At 33.0% G+C, this 15325-nt stretch overlaps 1 protein-coding gene across 1 annotated transcript in view; it reads left to right on the top strand.

The window, feature by feature from the left end:
- Positions 1-15325, top strand: part of APLF (aprataxin and PNKP like factor) — a 111403-nt gene that overhangs the window by 27205 nt on the left and 68873 nt on the right. Inside the window, exons 4-6 of the mRNA XM_003793486.3 lie at positions 2173-2320; positions 2855-2984; positions 11480-11664. Coding sequence (XP_003793534.1) covers positions 2173-2320; positions 2855-2984; positions 11480-11664 — 463 coding nt within the window. The remainder of the gene's footprint in view (positions 1-2172; positions 2321-2854; positions 2985-11479; positions 11665-15325) is intronic.

Raw genomic sequence — 15325 nt, 5'->3', positions numbered from 1 at the left:
AGCCGTCATTGTTGTTTGGCGGGTCTGGGCTGGGGATTCGAACCCGCCACCTTAGGTGTACGTGGCTGGCGCCTTAGCCGGGTGAGCTATAGGCGCCGAGCCTGTATAGTACATTTTAACAGGTTGAATTTTATGGTTATGTGAACTAGTTTTTAACATAAAACTTTTTAAAAAGGATAACTACCTTTATTATACTGTATTTAGACAAATTTCCAAGTTTTAAGTTTTTTATTTAACAAATCTAGTAATAATGCATTATTCATCCTGTGATAGTAGATTATAAAATAAAAATGTATCTGGATCACAGTCACAGTGTTTGATATTTAAATAATGGCCTAATAGAATAAATTGTTCTTTGACTTCTTTTGAAGTAAATGTTAAATAGAATTTTGTTCCTAGATTGACTTATTTTTTTTACTGTTATACTTTTGGTAAATATTAATAAAAATATTATTTTTAATAATATCTGTGGACTGTAGAGTGTGTCTGAGGTCTGTCTGGAAAGTATCCAGCCATGCAATATGAAAATAGTATTAATAGAGGCTGGACACTTTCCAGACAGACCTCTTATATATTAGTCTCAAACTTATGCCAGCATAGAAAATAAACTAAAATGGAATTTATGATATTGCTTAATTCCTAATACTATAAATTGTGGAAAGTTGATGGACTACTCTTGAATGTTTCTTAATATTTTTCAAATTAAATATTAAGAAATTAGAGGAAAAAAACCATAATTTGGATGCACGCCTATATCCTATGAGTAAGATGAATCTGGGTATTATGGTAGAATGAGCTTTCAAAGATAGGGCAATTATATGTTTTCAAGTCTGTGTGCCCAGTACCTGGCACAGTGCCTGACACATGATAAGGAAATGAATTTAAAAGATTTTTTAAAAAAATTTATTAAATGAACAAAAAATGTGGTGCTGCATAATATTTTAGTGTAAGTTAGTTTTCTCTTTTGGCTGATTCCTGCTATTGAAATCAAGTCTGCCTCCGAAGGGGATTATTGAAATACTAAAACAGGCCATTATATAGACTCTTCTCAACCAGACACATTTCTAAAACTATTAAACCTTCCATTTTATAAAATTCACATTTAAGGAGGAACAATTTATACATAGTATAATTCATCCCTTTTACATGTATAATTCAGTGCACTTTGGCACATATGTAAAGTCATTTTAAGTGCTACCACGGTGATGTGTAGAACATTTCCATTTCCCCAATGTTCCACTGTGCTTCTTTATAGTTAATCCCTTCCCTCCACCCCCAAACTCTGGCAACTACTGATCTGATTTCTGTCCCTGTGGTTTCACCATTTTAGGATGTGATGTAAATGGAATCTTACAATAGACCTTTTGTGTCTGGCTTTTCTTACTTGCAAAATGCCTTTGGGATTCATCTATGCTGTTGCTCATATCAGTAGTTCATTCCTTTTTACTTTGAGTAGTATTTCCATCTACATTTTCAGGTTTTCAGTAAGATAAATGCATTGGATCATCTGTATTCAAATATAAGTAATAATGACACAACAACTTTGGATGAACTTACTGCACATTGCAGAGTATGAGATAATTGGTTCTGCTAGTATGTCCCACATGTGACCATTGATGTTCCTGTTCCAGAACATTTAGCTTACAGTTGTACTACAAATTTGGAATATTTTATAGGTGGCTCTACTAGCCAAAACTCTGGTAGCAGCTTTGTGTAACCTTAAATTCAGGATGTCACTCATTTTTTTTCTAAAAGCCTACCTAGTTTAGCTGATGCTCTTGCGGTTCACATTATCTCTTTGAGTGTTGGGTGGTGATCTTAATTTTTATGGATTATCTGGACAAATATTAAATATGTAAATAGCTCTTAAGCCTTGAGAGAGATGGCTGCCATATAGCACAAAAATAATTGTGATTTCTAGGCTTGTTATTTGGAAAGATTAGTGTATTTTATGGCAATATTATAGGCAGAAGATAAAGAACATAATCTAGTTTTTATATTTTATTCTAATATAGTATTATGTGCTGTTTTGTTTTTGCCAAGTCTGAGAAAAGGAGCATAAAGTAATCTGTCAGTTGTACTCAGAAGAATCACATTGGCAGTGATATGGATGGTAGCAGAAATATGTTAAATTTAAGTGATGAGAAAACAAATTTATGCTTTATTTTATAGAAACAGTCAGATGCTTGATGAAGATGACATATTGAATGAAACACCAGAATGCCCTGTGATTAATGTATCAGATGAGACTGGTGCCTTGCAGCTGGCAAGAAGCACAGAAATAACCAAGCCCCAGACTACTACTACTATAGACAGTGTGGTAAGAAACTTAGGATTTCATCCATTGACATCATGTTCTTAAGTTATTTCAAGGAGAAATGACAGTATTGACAGTATTGATCTGCTTTTGCTATTTTTAAGTTAATCTCTAGAGCAATGTTTTTTAACCTTTTTTATCTCACGGCACACTTGAACCTATAGTTAAACTTCTGCAGCATACTTGAATTATGTTGATCAAAAAAAAAGTAAGAAAAATAACATATTTACTGTGCTTTGAACTTATTCTGAAAAGAATTTAATTAATGATCTTTAAAAATTTTCACGACACACCTAAGATCCTCTCATGGCATAGCAATGTGCTGGGCACACTAGTTGTAAATCACTGCTCCAGAGCATATCACACTAGTTCAACACTTCAACTAACAGAGATAATGAATTTCTTTGTAAAATATTTGATTAATTTAGCTTACAGTTACAGGAGGATATTTTAATTGTAGTTTTGTCTAAATAATTTTATAAATTCATTAAGGATGCATGGTTATTTTTAGTAATTAATATGCAGATGCCTTTTTAGTCTTTTCTAGGTCAAAGTAGAGAATTCAGTAAGCAGCAGCCAAATCTTGCTGAGAGGAAAAGAATCCTTCCAGCTTGGATGTTAGAAAATTTAAATGATCAGAACCTTTCAGCAGCAGTCATCAGTGAAAGTAGGTTTTTATTTCTGCTAATGTTGACTTTCAAGAAAATGTTAAACAAAATTTGAGCATTTTTATAAAGAAACATTTTTATAAAGAACATTTTATAAAGAAACACTATAAGATTTTTATAGGATAGTAGTTGTGTTAGGGCATAGGTTAGCTTAACATTTTTTTTAGATATGTACATGAAGTCTAATTTAAAATATAACTGTTATTTTATGCTACTTGTCAACTACCATCCTAATAATTATTTCATTGGACAAGTGCTATTATGTGCTAGATTTATATTACTGTAGATTTTCAAACAAACCTGTTGGCATCATGTCTAAGATGAAAGGCTGGCACAATAAGAGTGTTGAAAGTTAATTAAATATAAAATTGTCAAATGTACAATGTTATATGCTAGGGTATTAAAAGAAGGCGTGACCTCTATTCTGATGTAGCTCATTGTCACAGTAGATATCACAGTGATTTATGTCTTCTGCTGGGTATTCTTAATGTTTCAAGATTTTAAAAATGTTTACTAATTGTCTTAATTAGGCAACTTATTTATTGAAGAACAGAAACTTACTCAGTTTAATTAAGAATTTGTGAGGTTAGGCAGGGTGGCTACTTGTAGGAAGTATAATCAGGTCTCACAGGAGTCCAGATTAGGCTGTGCCTCCCTTCTTCTCTTCTGTCTTCTGTTTCTCTCTCTTTGTTTTAAAGGATGGTCATTTTCGTTCACCTGTGATTTTGCACATGGGCTTGGCTTGCCTCATTTCTGACACTGGACTAATTCTCCTCTCTTCAAGCCTTCACTGCCCTATCGTTACTAGAATACTTTGTCTATGAATTCCAAATTCTAGATAACAGAATCTGTTCAGTTCACTTTGAACCACACCCCAGGTCCAGGTTTCCTAAGAAAGTATGGTCAGGAAGGAAATGAAGGGCACCTATAACATATATATACATACGTAAAAGTTGGTCAGATGCCTATATAAATAAATAGTTTTAAGATATGATCAGTTCTGCCAGGTAGTAGAACTTTTTTGAAAAGTTGTTAGGTCTAGAGATACAATGTTAGATAGAAATGAAACAAGTAGAACTTTGGTACCAAAGTGCTTTATTTTTTTTGCAGTTTTTGGCTGGGGCTGGGTTTGAACCCACCACCTCTGGCATATGGGACTGGCGCCATACTCCATTGAGCCACAGGCGCCACCCCCAAAGTGCTTTTTAAAGGTATTTCTGTAAAATACTGTAAAAACTGACTAGGGAAATAGGAAACTTTCCCAAAACTAAACATTGTCTTTTAAATTTTATCTGTGAACAGTTTCAAAAACAGAAACAGTACATATAATGAGTCCCAATGTACCCATTACACAACTTCAATAATTAACGATATTCTGTTATTCGTGTTTATTACTTATTACAGAAGATACTCTTTTGTGGCTAGTTCCTTTTTCTCAGCAAAATGTCTGAGATTCATTTATCTTTTTATATATATGAGTAGTTAATTTCTTTTTCTGTTCTGTTATTTGAATGTATCATTTGGTTTACCCATTACTCTGTCAATGGACAGACATTTGGGTTGTTTCTAGTTTTTGGTTGTTGTGTCAAAGCTTCAGTAAACATTCGTACGTAAGTATGTATGTAAACATATGCTTTCATTTCTCTTGAATAAATATCAAACAAGGAAACTGTTGGGTCAATGAGTAGATGTATGTCAACTTTCTAAAATGCTGCCAAATCTTTTTCCAGGGTGATTGGGCCATTTATATAGGCTCTAGAAATAATCTGAGAGTTCTGGTTATTCCACATCTTTGCCAATGTTTTATTATAGTCTGTTTCAGTGTTAGCAGTTGTCATGGTGTGCAGTTTTACCTTACTGTACGTAAGCTTTTTAAACAACTCTGCATGTATTTAGGTCTTTTATTCTCTTGTCAGTATCATGGTTTTCAGTTATAGGTTGTGCATATATTTGATTAATTTAGTCCTAATTATATTTTGATGCTATTTGTAAATGGTATTGTTTTTTAAGTGCCAATTTCTGATTCTTCATTGCTAGTATGTAAAAGTATCATTGGTTTTGTATATTGATGGCGTATACTCTGAATTTTTTAAGCTGGTGTATTAGTTCCGGTAGCTTTTTTTTTAACAGATACTCTGGGATTTTCTGTAGAGCATTTCTCCATTTAAGCTTGATAGTACTTGTAGTTTTTCAGAGATTTAAGCTTGATAGTACTTGTAGGTTTTTCAGAGATTCCTTTTTCAGATTGAAGAAGTTACCTTCTATTTCTGATTTCTCTGAGTTTCTATCTTAATGGATGTTGAATGTTGTTGAATGCTTTTTCTACATCAAATAAGGTGATCCCATGGTTTTTATTCTTTATTCCACTTAACTGGCAGTTCTCTTGATTTTTGAATATAAATAAACCTTTCATTACTGGAAAAGACCATTCAAATATAATGTATTATCTATTTTTATATATTTCTTAGATTTTTTAAGGATTTTTTTGCATATTTTGGTCTATAATTTTTCTTATAATGTCTTTCCTAAGTTTTGATATAATATTTGTGCTGATTAGATAAAATGAATTGGGAAGTATTACTCCTTCATCTATTTTCTGAAAAAGTTTATCTTCAGGATGTTATAACAGAATGTCATAGGCTAGGAGGCCTAAACAATAATAAATAGTATGTATTTTCTCATAGTTGTAGAGGCTAGAAGTCCAAGATCAGGGTGCTAACACAGTATTTTGGTGAAGGCCCTCTTCCTGGCTGTAGACGGCTTCCTTCTCTTTGTATCTCATATGGTGGAGAGAGCAAGCTCTGGTCTTACCCCCTTTTAAGGGCACTAATCCCATTCACCAGGCCACCAACCTCATGACCTGATTACCTCCCAAAGGTACCTCCTCCAAATGCCAATTACATTGGGGATTAGGACTTCAGCATATGCATTTTGAGGGGACATATACATTTATCCATAGTGGAATTTATGAAATATGGATAGTATTTCTTTTTTAAATGTGCGACAGAATTTCCTAATAAAACCACCTGAGCCTAAAGTTTTCTTTGTTGGAAGATTTTTATCTTTGGTTTTAAGTCATTTAACTAATATGTGTATTATAATTGTGGTCTATTTTACATTATTAATCTTTCCTGAGATTCATTTACCTTCTTAAATGTCATTCACCAAATTTGGAAAGATTTTGCAATTTTTTTTTCAAATATTTTTCTTTCCTATTTTCTTTTTCCTTTCTAGAGTTTTAATTATGGATATACATATTATACTGCCTGATATTATTCTAGTTATCTGTTAAGTCTGTTGATTTTCATTTTGTTTTCTCTGTTCTTCAGGTTGGATAATTTCTATTGATAATCATTTAGGTGTACTGATTCTTTTTTTCTATTATCTCTAAACTTTTTGTTAAGCTTTTCTATCAAATTTTTCATTTTAGTTATTGTACTTTTCAGTTTAGGAATTCTTGTTTAGTTCTTTTTTTGTATTGTTCTGTTCCTCTAATGAGATAACCCATTTACTCAGTCATTTTATTTATATATAGATGTATTCCTATAAATCCTTAAGCACATTTATAATAGGGGCATTAAAGTTTGCATCTATGTGCAACTTTTCAGTTATTTAAGGTTTAGTTTCTATTGACTTTTGAAAATAAATATATATAGGTCACGTTTTTCCTATGTATTCTGTGATTTTAATTGGATATTGGACATTTTAAATAATATGGACACTCTCAATTTTCTGTTCCTCTGAAGAAATACATTTGTTCTAATTGGTGTTTGATGTGGCTGGATTCAGACCATACACTCTGTTTCCTCTATTGTGGACAGCAGCTGCTGTCTGTACTTAGTTCTTTCACTTTCCATTTACTTTTCATCTGCTGCTGTCCCCCACCCCCAGTGTCTAGGTTCCCCCCCCCGCCCCCCATGCACATGTAGTTTAGCAGTCAGCCAGGATTTGGTTTGTTTTATAGGTAGATTTTGATTCTTGCCCCTTCTGAGGCTCCCTTCCTTTCAGCATTTCATCTCTAACCTTCTGTCTGTTCTACTAGCCTGAAACTCTGGCTTCTGACCATTTAAGCCAGTAGGGCTACAGCTTTCTGCCACCTGTGAATTGAATGCCCTCAGGTAAAAAGCTGCAAATTCACAAACTTCATAGGTTGTAGTCAGTTTTTCAAGGTTAGACTCTTATCCAGCTCTGCCTTTTTGGTTTCTCCCCAGTGCTTTTAAATAGGTTTTTTTTTTTTAATATTTTATCCTGAATTTATAATGTTTTTATTTGGGATGATTAGTTTGATTAAGCTTCTGCTATTTTGCCCTGTACATTTTCTTTATAAATCAATAGCGCAAATGAATATATATTTTAGTTGGAATGTTACTACTCTTAGTGCTTCTCATATTCTGCATAATAGTCATAGAAGTCTTCTAAAGTTTTTGATCAAATATATAATATATAGAATATAGCTTATTTGATGGTAGTTTGGATTATAGTAGAAGCAGAGTATTCTCATGGGAAAAGTAAGCCATACATTATGTGTTGGGGGGATGTGGTTAGAGTTTCCTGCTAAGAGCTTTATGCTAACACAGTGGTTTTTAATCTGCCCTTCCCTCTGGCAATTATTTCACATGTAATATATTTTTATCAATAACATCTCTCATTAAGTGTGGTGATCCTCAATTTGCTGGAAGGAAATGGGGGATGGTAGTAGGGAGGGGAAGGCACTTTCCTTCAATAGAAGAATTTCTCTGATAATAGAAAGAATAACTTCACTTGACCAAAAACTGGATCAATGTGAAATAGATCCCTGTAAAGAAGTCCTTTTCTTTCAGAGTTATGTGAGACCATACCTGCTTCTGGGCTACCACTTGCTTATAATTGTCCAAAATGTATTTTGGTTCAAATATGGTTTCTTTCACTTGATTAATGTCCCACATAAAATTTGAAGCACATTTTTGTGGCACTTCATCTTGAAAACAGAAATAAGAGTTATTTGATATTGGTCTATATGGGAATATTATATAGTATACAATGTACCTAAAATACTAAAGCTTCAAAAGAAGATAGAAAAGTTTGGATTCAGATATATCTTTTTATAAACTTAGACTTTGGGAGAAGTACTTATACGACTAAGCTTAAGTTATTTAATCTCTTTAAAGACAAACATTTAGAAGTGTAGGATAGTTTAGTACATTAGAGTGCAGTTAAAATAATTAACTGCACATAATTCTGCTGCATAGTTTTTTTAAAAACTTGTTTTATACATTTGTTTAAGAAATAAATGACCCAGGTCAATAGACCAATGCTACACATTTAAAAAATTCAATTTCTAGGTTCCATTTTAGGGTTATTTAGATATAGGTAACTTTTAAAGGTCTTTTGGAGCTTTTACTATTCTTATGGTCATTAATATTTACTTAAATCATCTGAAACCAACTTGATATTTTGGTACCTTTTGAATCATTACAAAAAGGACAAATAACATAACTGATATTAAATGACTTATCTAAGATCATATAATAAATATCAGAGCTGTAATTTATACTTAGCTCTGTTAGGCTTTAATGCCCGTGTTTCAACCATATCAACATACAGCCACCTAAATTTACTCTTTATATGTCCCGTTATTGTTTGTTTCCCTTTTTATTTTTTATCTGTGCTTTGGTATGCTTTTATGTTTTCTCCTGGATCTTCTTTCAGTTTAATTCTTGGTCTAATCCTTATCTGCAGGTAAAATTTTGCTGTGATCAGGCTAGTCTTTCTTTCTGTTTTTCATTAATATAGTTTTTTTTAAAGTTTATTTTATTTTCTGCATTCTAGATACTAGCTCTTGAGTGTTATCATACATTTCTCAGGCCTGAGTTGAAAGTTTTCCCATGTAATTGAGAAGTGAATATATTTAGGTAAAGCCTTTCTGAGCCTCCTTTTTCTAGATCTCAAGTTATCTCCGGCCTCTCAGCCTTCCAGGTCTCAGGATTAGTGGACAAGATTACAATTCTCTTGGTAGATTAAAAAAGGAGTTTTTGTATTTATATTGTTGTCATGATACCCTCCACTTCCCTTTTTATAATTAAAAAGTTACACATGTTTGTATAAATCAAAGTAGTACCAATTTAGTTTGCATTTAATTTTATATTGCAAATATTTTCAGTATGGCAACTCGATGCAAATAATAATAAGCTGATACTGTTTTAATTGGACTGTAGTTCAAAATTTACTTAAACTTAAGGTACTAGTTATTCTGTTTACTTTGATAAGTTAGTTAAATTGATAAATTCTAATAGTTTTCAAATCTTTTATATTTCTAGTTGAACAGTCATATTATCTATAAAATTGTGATAATTTTGGCTTTTCTGATCTATTTCTTGCTTTCTTCTCTTGTCTGAGTAACTGGACTCTAAAAATTTTAAATAAAAGTGGATAAAATTGGCATCTGCATCTCATTCTTGATTATAATAGAAGTTCTGTTAGTATTTTGCCATTTAATATGGTATTAGATTCTGAAAAAATAGTCATATCATATTTAGGATATTTCCTTTAATTTTTACTTTTTCACCAGGAACAACTATTGAATTATTTGAAAGTTTTTTGGTATAGAAATAATTCTGGCGGCACCTGTGGCTCAAAGGAGTAGGGCGCTGACCCCATATGCCAGAGATGGCAGATTCAAACCAGCCCCAGCCAAAAATTGCAAAAAAAAAGAATTCTGCATAATGATGTTTAATGTAAATAATGATGTTAGTAGATATCCTAATATTGTACCATGCTTGTGTTCTTGGAATAAGTTAAACTTTATCATGATAGCATATTATTTTGATACCCTTAGGTTAGATTTGCTAATATAACATTTAGGATATTTCTATCTATATTTATAAGCATCGTTAGTCAGTATTTTTCTCCATGTATGCCATATGTGTAAGATTTTAGTGTTAGAACTATGTCAGCTGTGTATAAAATGGATTGAGAAGTTTTTTATATGTGGTCATAGACAATTTTAATGACAGAGAAAGTATATTCCTTCATGGAACCCTTTTACGTCACAATCTGGATCTGGTACCATCTTTTAATAATTGATAGTTCTTGCATAGGAATAGGTAAGTTAGACCAATTTAAAAAAAAATGGAACATCTAGAAACAGAGTGAAATACATCCATTTATTTAATTTATAAGAAAATTATCACTTCATTCAATAGAGAAAGGATGTATTATTTAAAAAATGATATGGGAAAAATTAGCTCTCCATTTAAAGAAATTCATATTAGAGTACTACTTCATATCATATTCAGATATAAATTTCCATTGAATTGATATTCTTAATATAAAATTAAAACTATTAGGGCATTTGAAGGAAATATAGGAAAATGTTTTTTATTACTTCTGTAGGCATCTTAAGCCTATAGGAAGCCTAGAACCTTAAAGGGAAAACTGACATATTTATCTAAAAAGAAATGTTATATGCAAAAAGTCAAAGGTAAATAACAGACTGGTGAACAGTATACTGAGATATAATATCTTCCACACTTTTAAAAGAGAGAACATTTAAAAAAAAGTTTGATAACAAAAAAATATAAAACTCACTAAAAATTTTGGTTATTATATTATAGAAGAATAAATACTAATAATAAATATATGATTTCACTATCTGATAAGAAAATATAAATTGCAACAACCAGTTACCCTTTTTTTGTTATTATCAAAATTAAAGCAACTGATAATATCTAGTGCTGGTAGAAATGGGTATTTTCAAACATTGTTGGTGGAAGTATAAATTAGGATAGCTTTATAAAGTCATTTGCTATCATCTCTTAAATTTTTAAATATACAATACACTTACTATTCTAGATATATATTTTACAGAAGTAATAGCATTTGTATTTGTTTACCTATATGTATTTATAAATATATTTGCTTAAATTTAGGAAAAAGTTAAGATGAATACACATCAACTTGTTAATATGGCTATAATGAGTGGTTTCTCTGGGTAAGATTGGAAGAATGTATTTTTAAAGATATTTTGGCATATACATATCATGAGCTGTTATTCATATAGAATTGGAATAATAGCTCATATAGATGCCACTAGTAATAGTTAAAAGTAAAATAAACTCATTCAAATTAATAGTTCATTTTTATATTTCTGTTATTTAGAAAATACTGGTTATTCCAGATATAAAGATTATTGTGAATTAAGCTACTTGTTTTATGTACTTTTTGTGAAGACTTATTTATTTATTTATTTATGGACAGAGTCTCTATCTGTCAACCTGGGTGGAGTGCTGGCATCTTGGCCAGGCAGACTCCAGGGCTGGAGCTCTTGGCTCTATGCTATTTAATACTTTCTGAGATTTGCAAATAAGCATTTTCAAGTTGGAATTGCTATAAATGGAACCTTAAGTTTACTTGCCCTTTTATCCTTTTTCTTTCCTTTTGATCATTTGGATTTTTGACAATTAAGCATACAGAAGATAATTTTCTTCTTCCTTTTCTTTATTTGTATGTGTTTAAGGTAATAATGTAATCCAGGGAAGTGGAAAAGAAGAAAATTGCAAAGATAAAAGCCAAGTAAATACAATTCAGCAAGGACGAAAGCGATTAATTTCACCAGGAAGTTCAGAAAGTACATCAGCAGAACAAGAAGCAGGGAAAAAATCCAAAAATGCTAATCAAGAAGAATCTGTCATTTCATCCAAGGTGATTTAAAAAATTCACTATTTGATTGTTTCTTTTCCTTGTCAGGTATATGGCATATACTTATATACTATATAGTATAGCAAGGAGAAACCAAAACTGCTTTTTATTATTGAGTCTGTGAAGGTAAAAACTAGCCCAATTTTTTGATTTATTGAAACTAATTTTTAACATAATATTTACATTAAAAAAACCAAAGCCTTTATGTTTTGAAATTTTCAGATTGGGAAAAAAACATGAAGGGCACTTGACTCTGGTCATAATATGGCACTTCCATTCTGACAACCTGGCTTCTCTTACTCCATTGGTTATCCTCAGGCTGCATGTAACTACCTTTTTCTTGCTAAGAGTGGAGACAGAAAAATAATCATGGGGTAGTTCTTTACGGTTTGTTGCAGGATCACTTCTGAGCTAACGTGTTGTTCATAAACCTTTCTTCTTTCAGTTTTTGCTAACTCACTAGAATGGTTTGGCTCAGTTGTACATTCTGTAACATTGGGTACTTAAAGAAAATAAGGATTATTTATTGGACACATTTAAAAAGAGAAAGGTAGAGATGGCTCCAGGGCAGAAAGTTTAGGTGTTCTCTGGAGAGCTTTGGCTTGAAATGACGGTTTTCATGAACTTTGTAAACCAATGGCTGAGCTCTTTGGGTCTCTGTCTTTTTAGTCTCAGGGAAAGCCCCAAAGGGTTGGTCTTAGTGCTGAGTGGTGTACTGAAACTAGCAACCACCCTAGAGGCCCATTCTCTTGGACTCTCTCTTTTCCCCTCACTCTTGCTTCCTCTCCCAGAGAGAGGAAATAGCTTCCCATTGGAGCCTCTCTTTCAGTTGGACAAGTTGGGTCTAGTCACTATGAAGTCAATTCCTTTACTTAATTACGGGGTCCAGTTTTATAAATGAAAACATGTTTTCTGGCTTATGTATATTGTCATAAAAACAAAATAAAACTTGTTTTTAGTATAAACTTATAAACTCATACACTCCACTTTCTGAATTCTGAACATATCAATTGACTTTCCCTTTTCCTTCAAGAAGAGAAATTATTTTTTAAATTTCAGGTTATTGTGGGGATACATACATTTTGGTTACATAGTTTGCTTTTCTGTGGTTAACGTCAGAGTTATAGGTACGTCCTTTACCTAGAAAGTGTGCTATACCTTTGCATTCAGAAAAAAATCTGTGGATACCCATTTTACTGTGTTTATTCCAACCCATAAAGTTTGATAGTCATAAGAACAACTTTCTGAAACATATTTTTAATTGATTGTAGAGAGGAGCAGTAGATCCAAGATATTCAAGTATTACTGAGGTTTTGATAATATTAGGGGAGTATCATAGACAGGGCCCAGGAATTCCTGAGCTCTACTTGGCCAACTATTTTTTAAATTTTTTCCCTTAAAGCTTCTGTGGGAGATTTACCTTTCCTAGCAAAGAAAAAACCAGGCTCATGACTCTTTATGCAGGGCTTTCTGGTATAGTAGGGCTGGAGAACATGCCTTAAACTGAAAACCCCAGCAGGGCCTTCACAAGGCCCACCTGTAATCCCTGCCTAGTGTCAGTTTACAAAGCCCACCTATAATCCCTGCCTAGTGTCAGTTCTAACACTGATGAAAGGTGATCTCGAAGGTGTGGCTACAGTGCAGAGCAGGTGAGAGAGAAAACATGAGGCTGACTCACCTTTCCAGTCTCTTGGCAGAAGGTTGCCAAGGACAAAGAACTAAAGATAATTTGGCCAGACTTACATAGTAGATTTAGGTCAGTATACTTGGTGAGAATAAATTACATTATTTTAGGGAAGAATAAGAATAGCAATGGAGAGAAATGACAGAAATCACCCTCCCCCAACTAGACCCTGTTCCTGAGATTCTAATTCATTTAGTTTATGAGACCTGTGTATCAGTGGTATGTTACATAAACTCTCTGAATTTTAATGTGCCCTCAAAGATAAGAGCAACCATAATTCAGAGGAAACTGAGGCCCAAGGTCACAATTCTGGGACCCTGAGTCTCAATATAGGTCTTTTCCTTGTAAGTACAATGGATTTCTCTATCATATATCTTAAACTGTGTTTAAGAGTTTTATGACTCTAGTAACTTATCTTCATGAAGACATTTGCTCTTTTCCTCATTTGTTATATGTCTTTTGGTAACTCCTGACCAGTTATATAACTGTCTAATTTAGGAGTGAAAATGAAGATGCTTGAATTGATTAACTTTAAAGAAAAGTATGGTTGCTATGATATGAATGTTTTTGTCATCCCTAAAAATTCATGTTGAAACTTAATCTCCAAGGCAATAGTATTGAGAGGATGAGGCTTAATGGGCAGTTGTTTAGGTTATGAGGGTACTACCTTATGAATGTGTTAATACCTTAAAAAGGGCTCCCAGGAGGTAGGTGTGATGGTGCACTCAGTTGATTGGTCTTAGTAGAGTGTGCACTCAATAGAGTATCACTCAGCTCCTGGGAGTGAGAGCTATGCTGGGAGGGAGGATTACTTGAGCCCAGGAGTTGCAGGCCAGCCTGGGCATCAAAGTAAGACTCTGTCTCTAAAAATGGGAGGGGCTTGCAGGAGTGGATTCACATTCTCTTGCTCTTCTGCTGCGTGAGGATACAACATTCATTCTCTCTTGCTCTACCACCTTCCTCGTTGTAAGTATACAGTGAGAAGGCCCATACCAGATGTTACTGTCTTGATCTTGAACTTCCCAGACCCCAGAACTGTGAAAGAATACATTTTTGTTCTTTATAAATTGCCCTGTTGTGATATTCTGTTATAGCAGCTTGAGACAAAAGAATATCTTATTTTCTTTATATAAGGTGACCAGATTTTAACATTGGTAAAGTGGAACACCATTGACTGGGGGTGGGGGGGTTCTTAATTAGAAATTTGGTCTATATGGAGCAACAAAATTTTTCATAGAATGCAAAAATGGTATTGTAATATATTTTTTTATTTCAACATAAGTACAATTTACAAATATAATACATTAAAAAAAAATTACGTATAGGGCGGCACCTGTGGCTCAAAGGAGTAGGGCGGTGGTCCACCTGGGTGACCTTGCCCAGGAGGGGAGTAGGGAGTTTATATTAGCCTTTTCATTTCCAAATGAAGTTACATTAACCTCTTCATTCCCAAATGGAGTTACATTAACTTTTTCAGCAGCCGAAAACATATATTCCCTTCCCGTTGTCCTGCCTAGCTTGTTGTGCATTCTTTCCAAAAAATCGGGACTTTTTAAAACACCGTGGGACGTAGGACAAATTGTTAAAAATTGGGACTATCCTGCCAAAAGTGGGACGTCTGGTCACCTTATCTTTGTATCATCTAATGAGAACTCTGTGGAACATGACAGAAGGAAGCATAACTGAAACAAGCAATATAGTTTTGTAAAATGTATCAGCTGATCAGCTGTCTGTTGCTATAAAACAAGCTACCTCAGCACTTAGGACCTTTACACAACAATGGTTTATTATTTTTTATATTTCTTTTTTTTTTTTTTTTTTTTTTTTTTTTTGAGATTTTCTTGCTATTTTTCAGGCAGGGGCTCACTATGCCATCCTCACAGCTCATATAGGTAATACAGGAATACAGAACATTATTAATGTTTCTCCCCATTAATGACATCATACTGTTATTCAGATTTTTCCCCAACAAATGTTTTT

The sequence above is a fragment of the Otolemur garnettii genome, unplaced genomic scaffold (genome assembly GCF_000181295.1).
Source record: "Otolemur garnettii isolate 467f Iridium unplaced genomic scaffold, OtoGar3 scaffold00068, whole genome shotgun sequence".
Classification (NCBI taxonomy): domain Eukaryota; kingdom Metazoa; phylum Chordata; class Mammalia; order Primates; family Galagidae; genus Otolemur; species Otolemur garnettii.
This window is presented reverse-complemented; position numbering and strand designations above follow the sequence as displayed.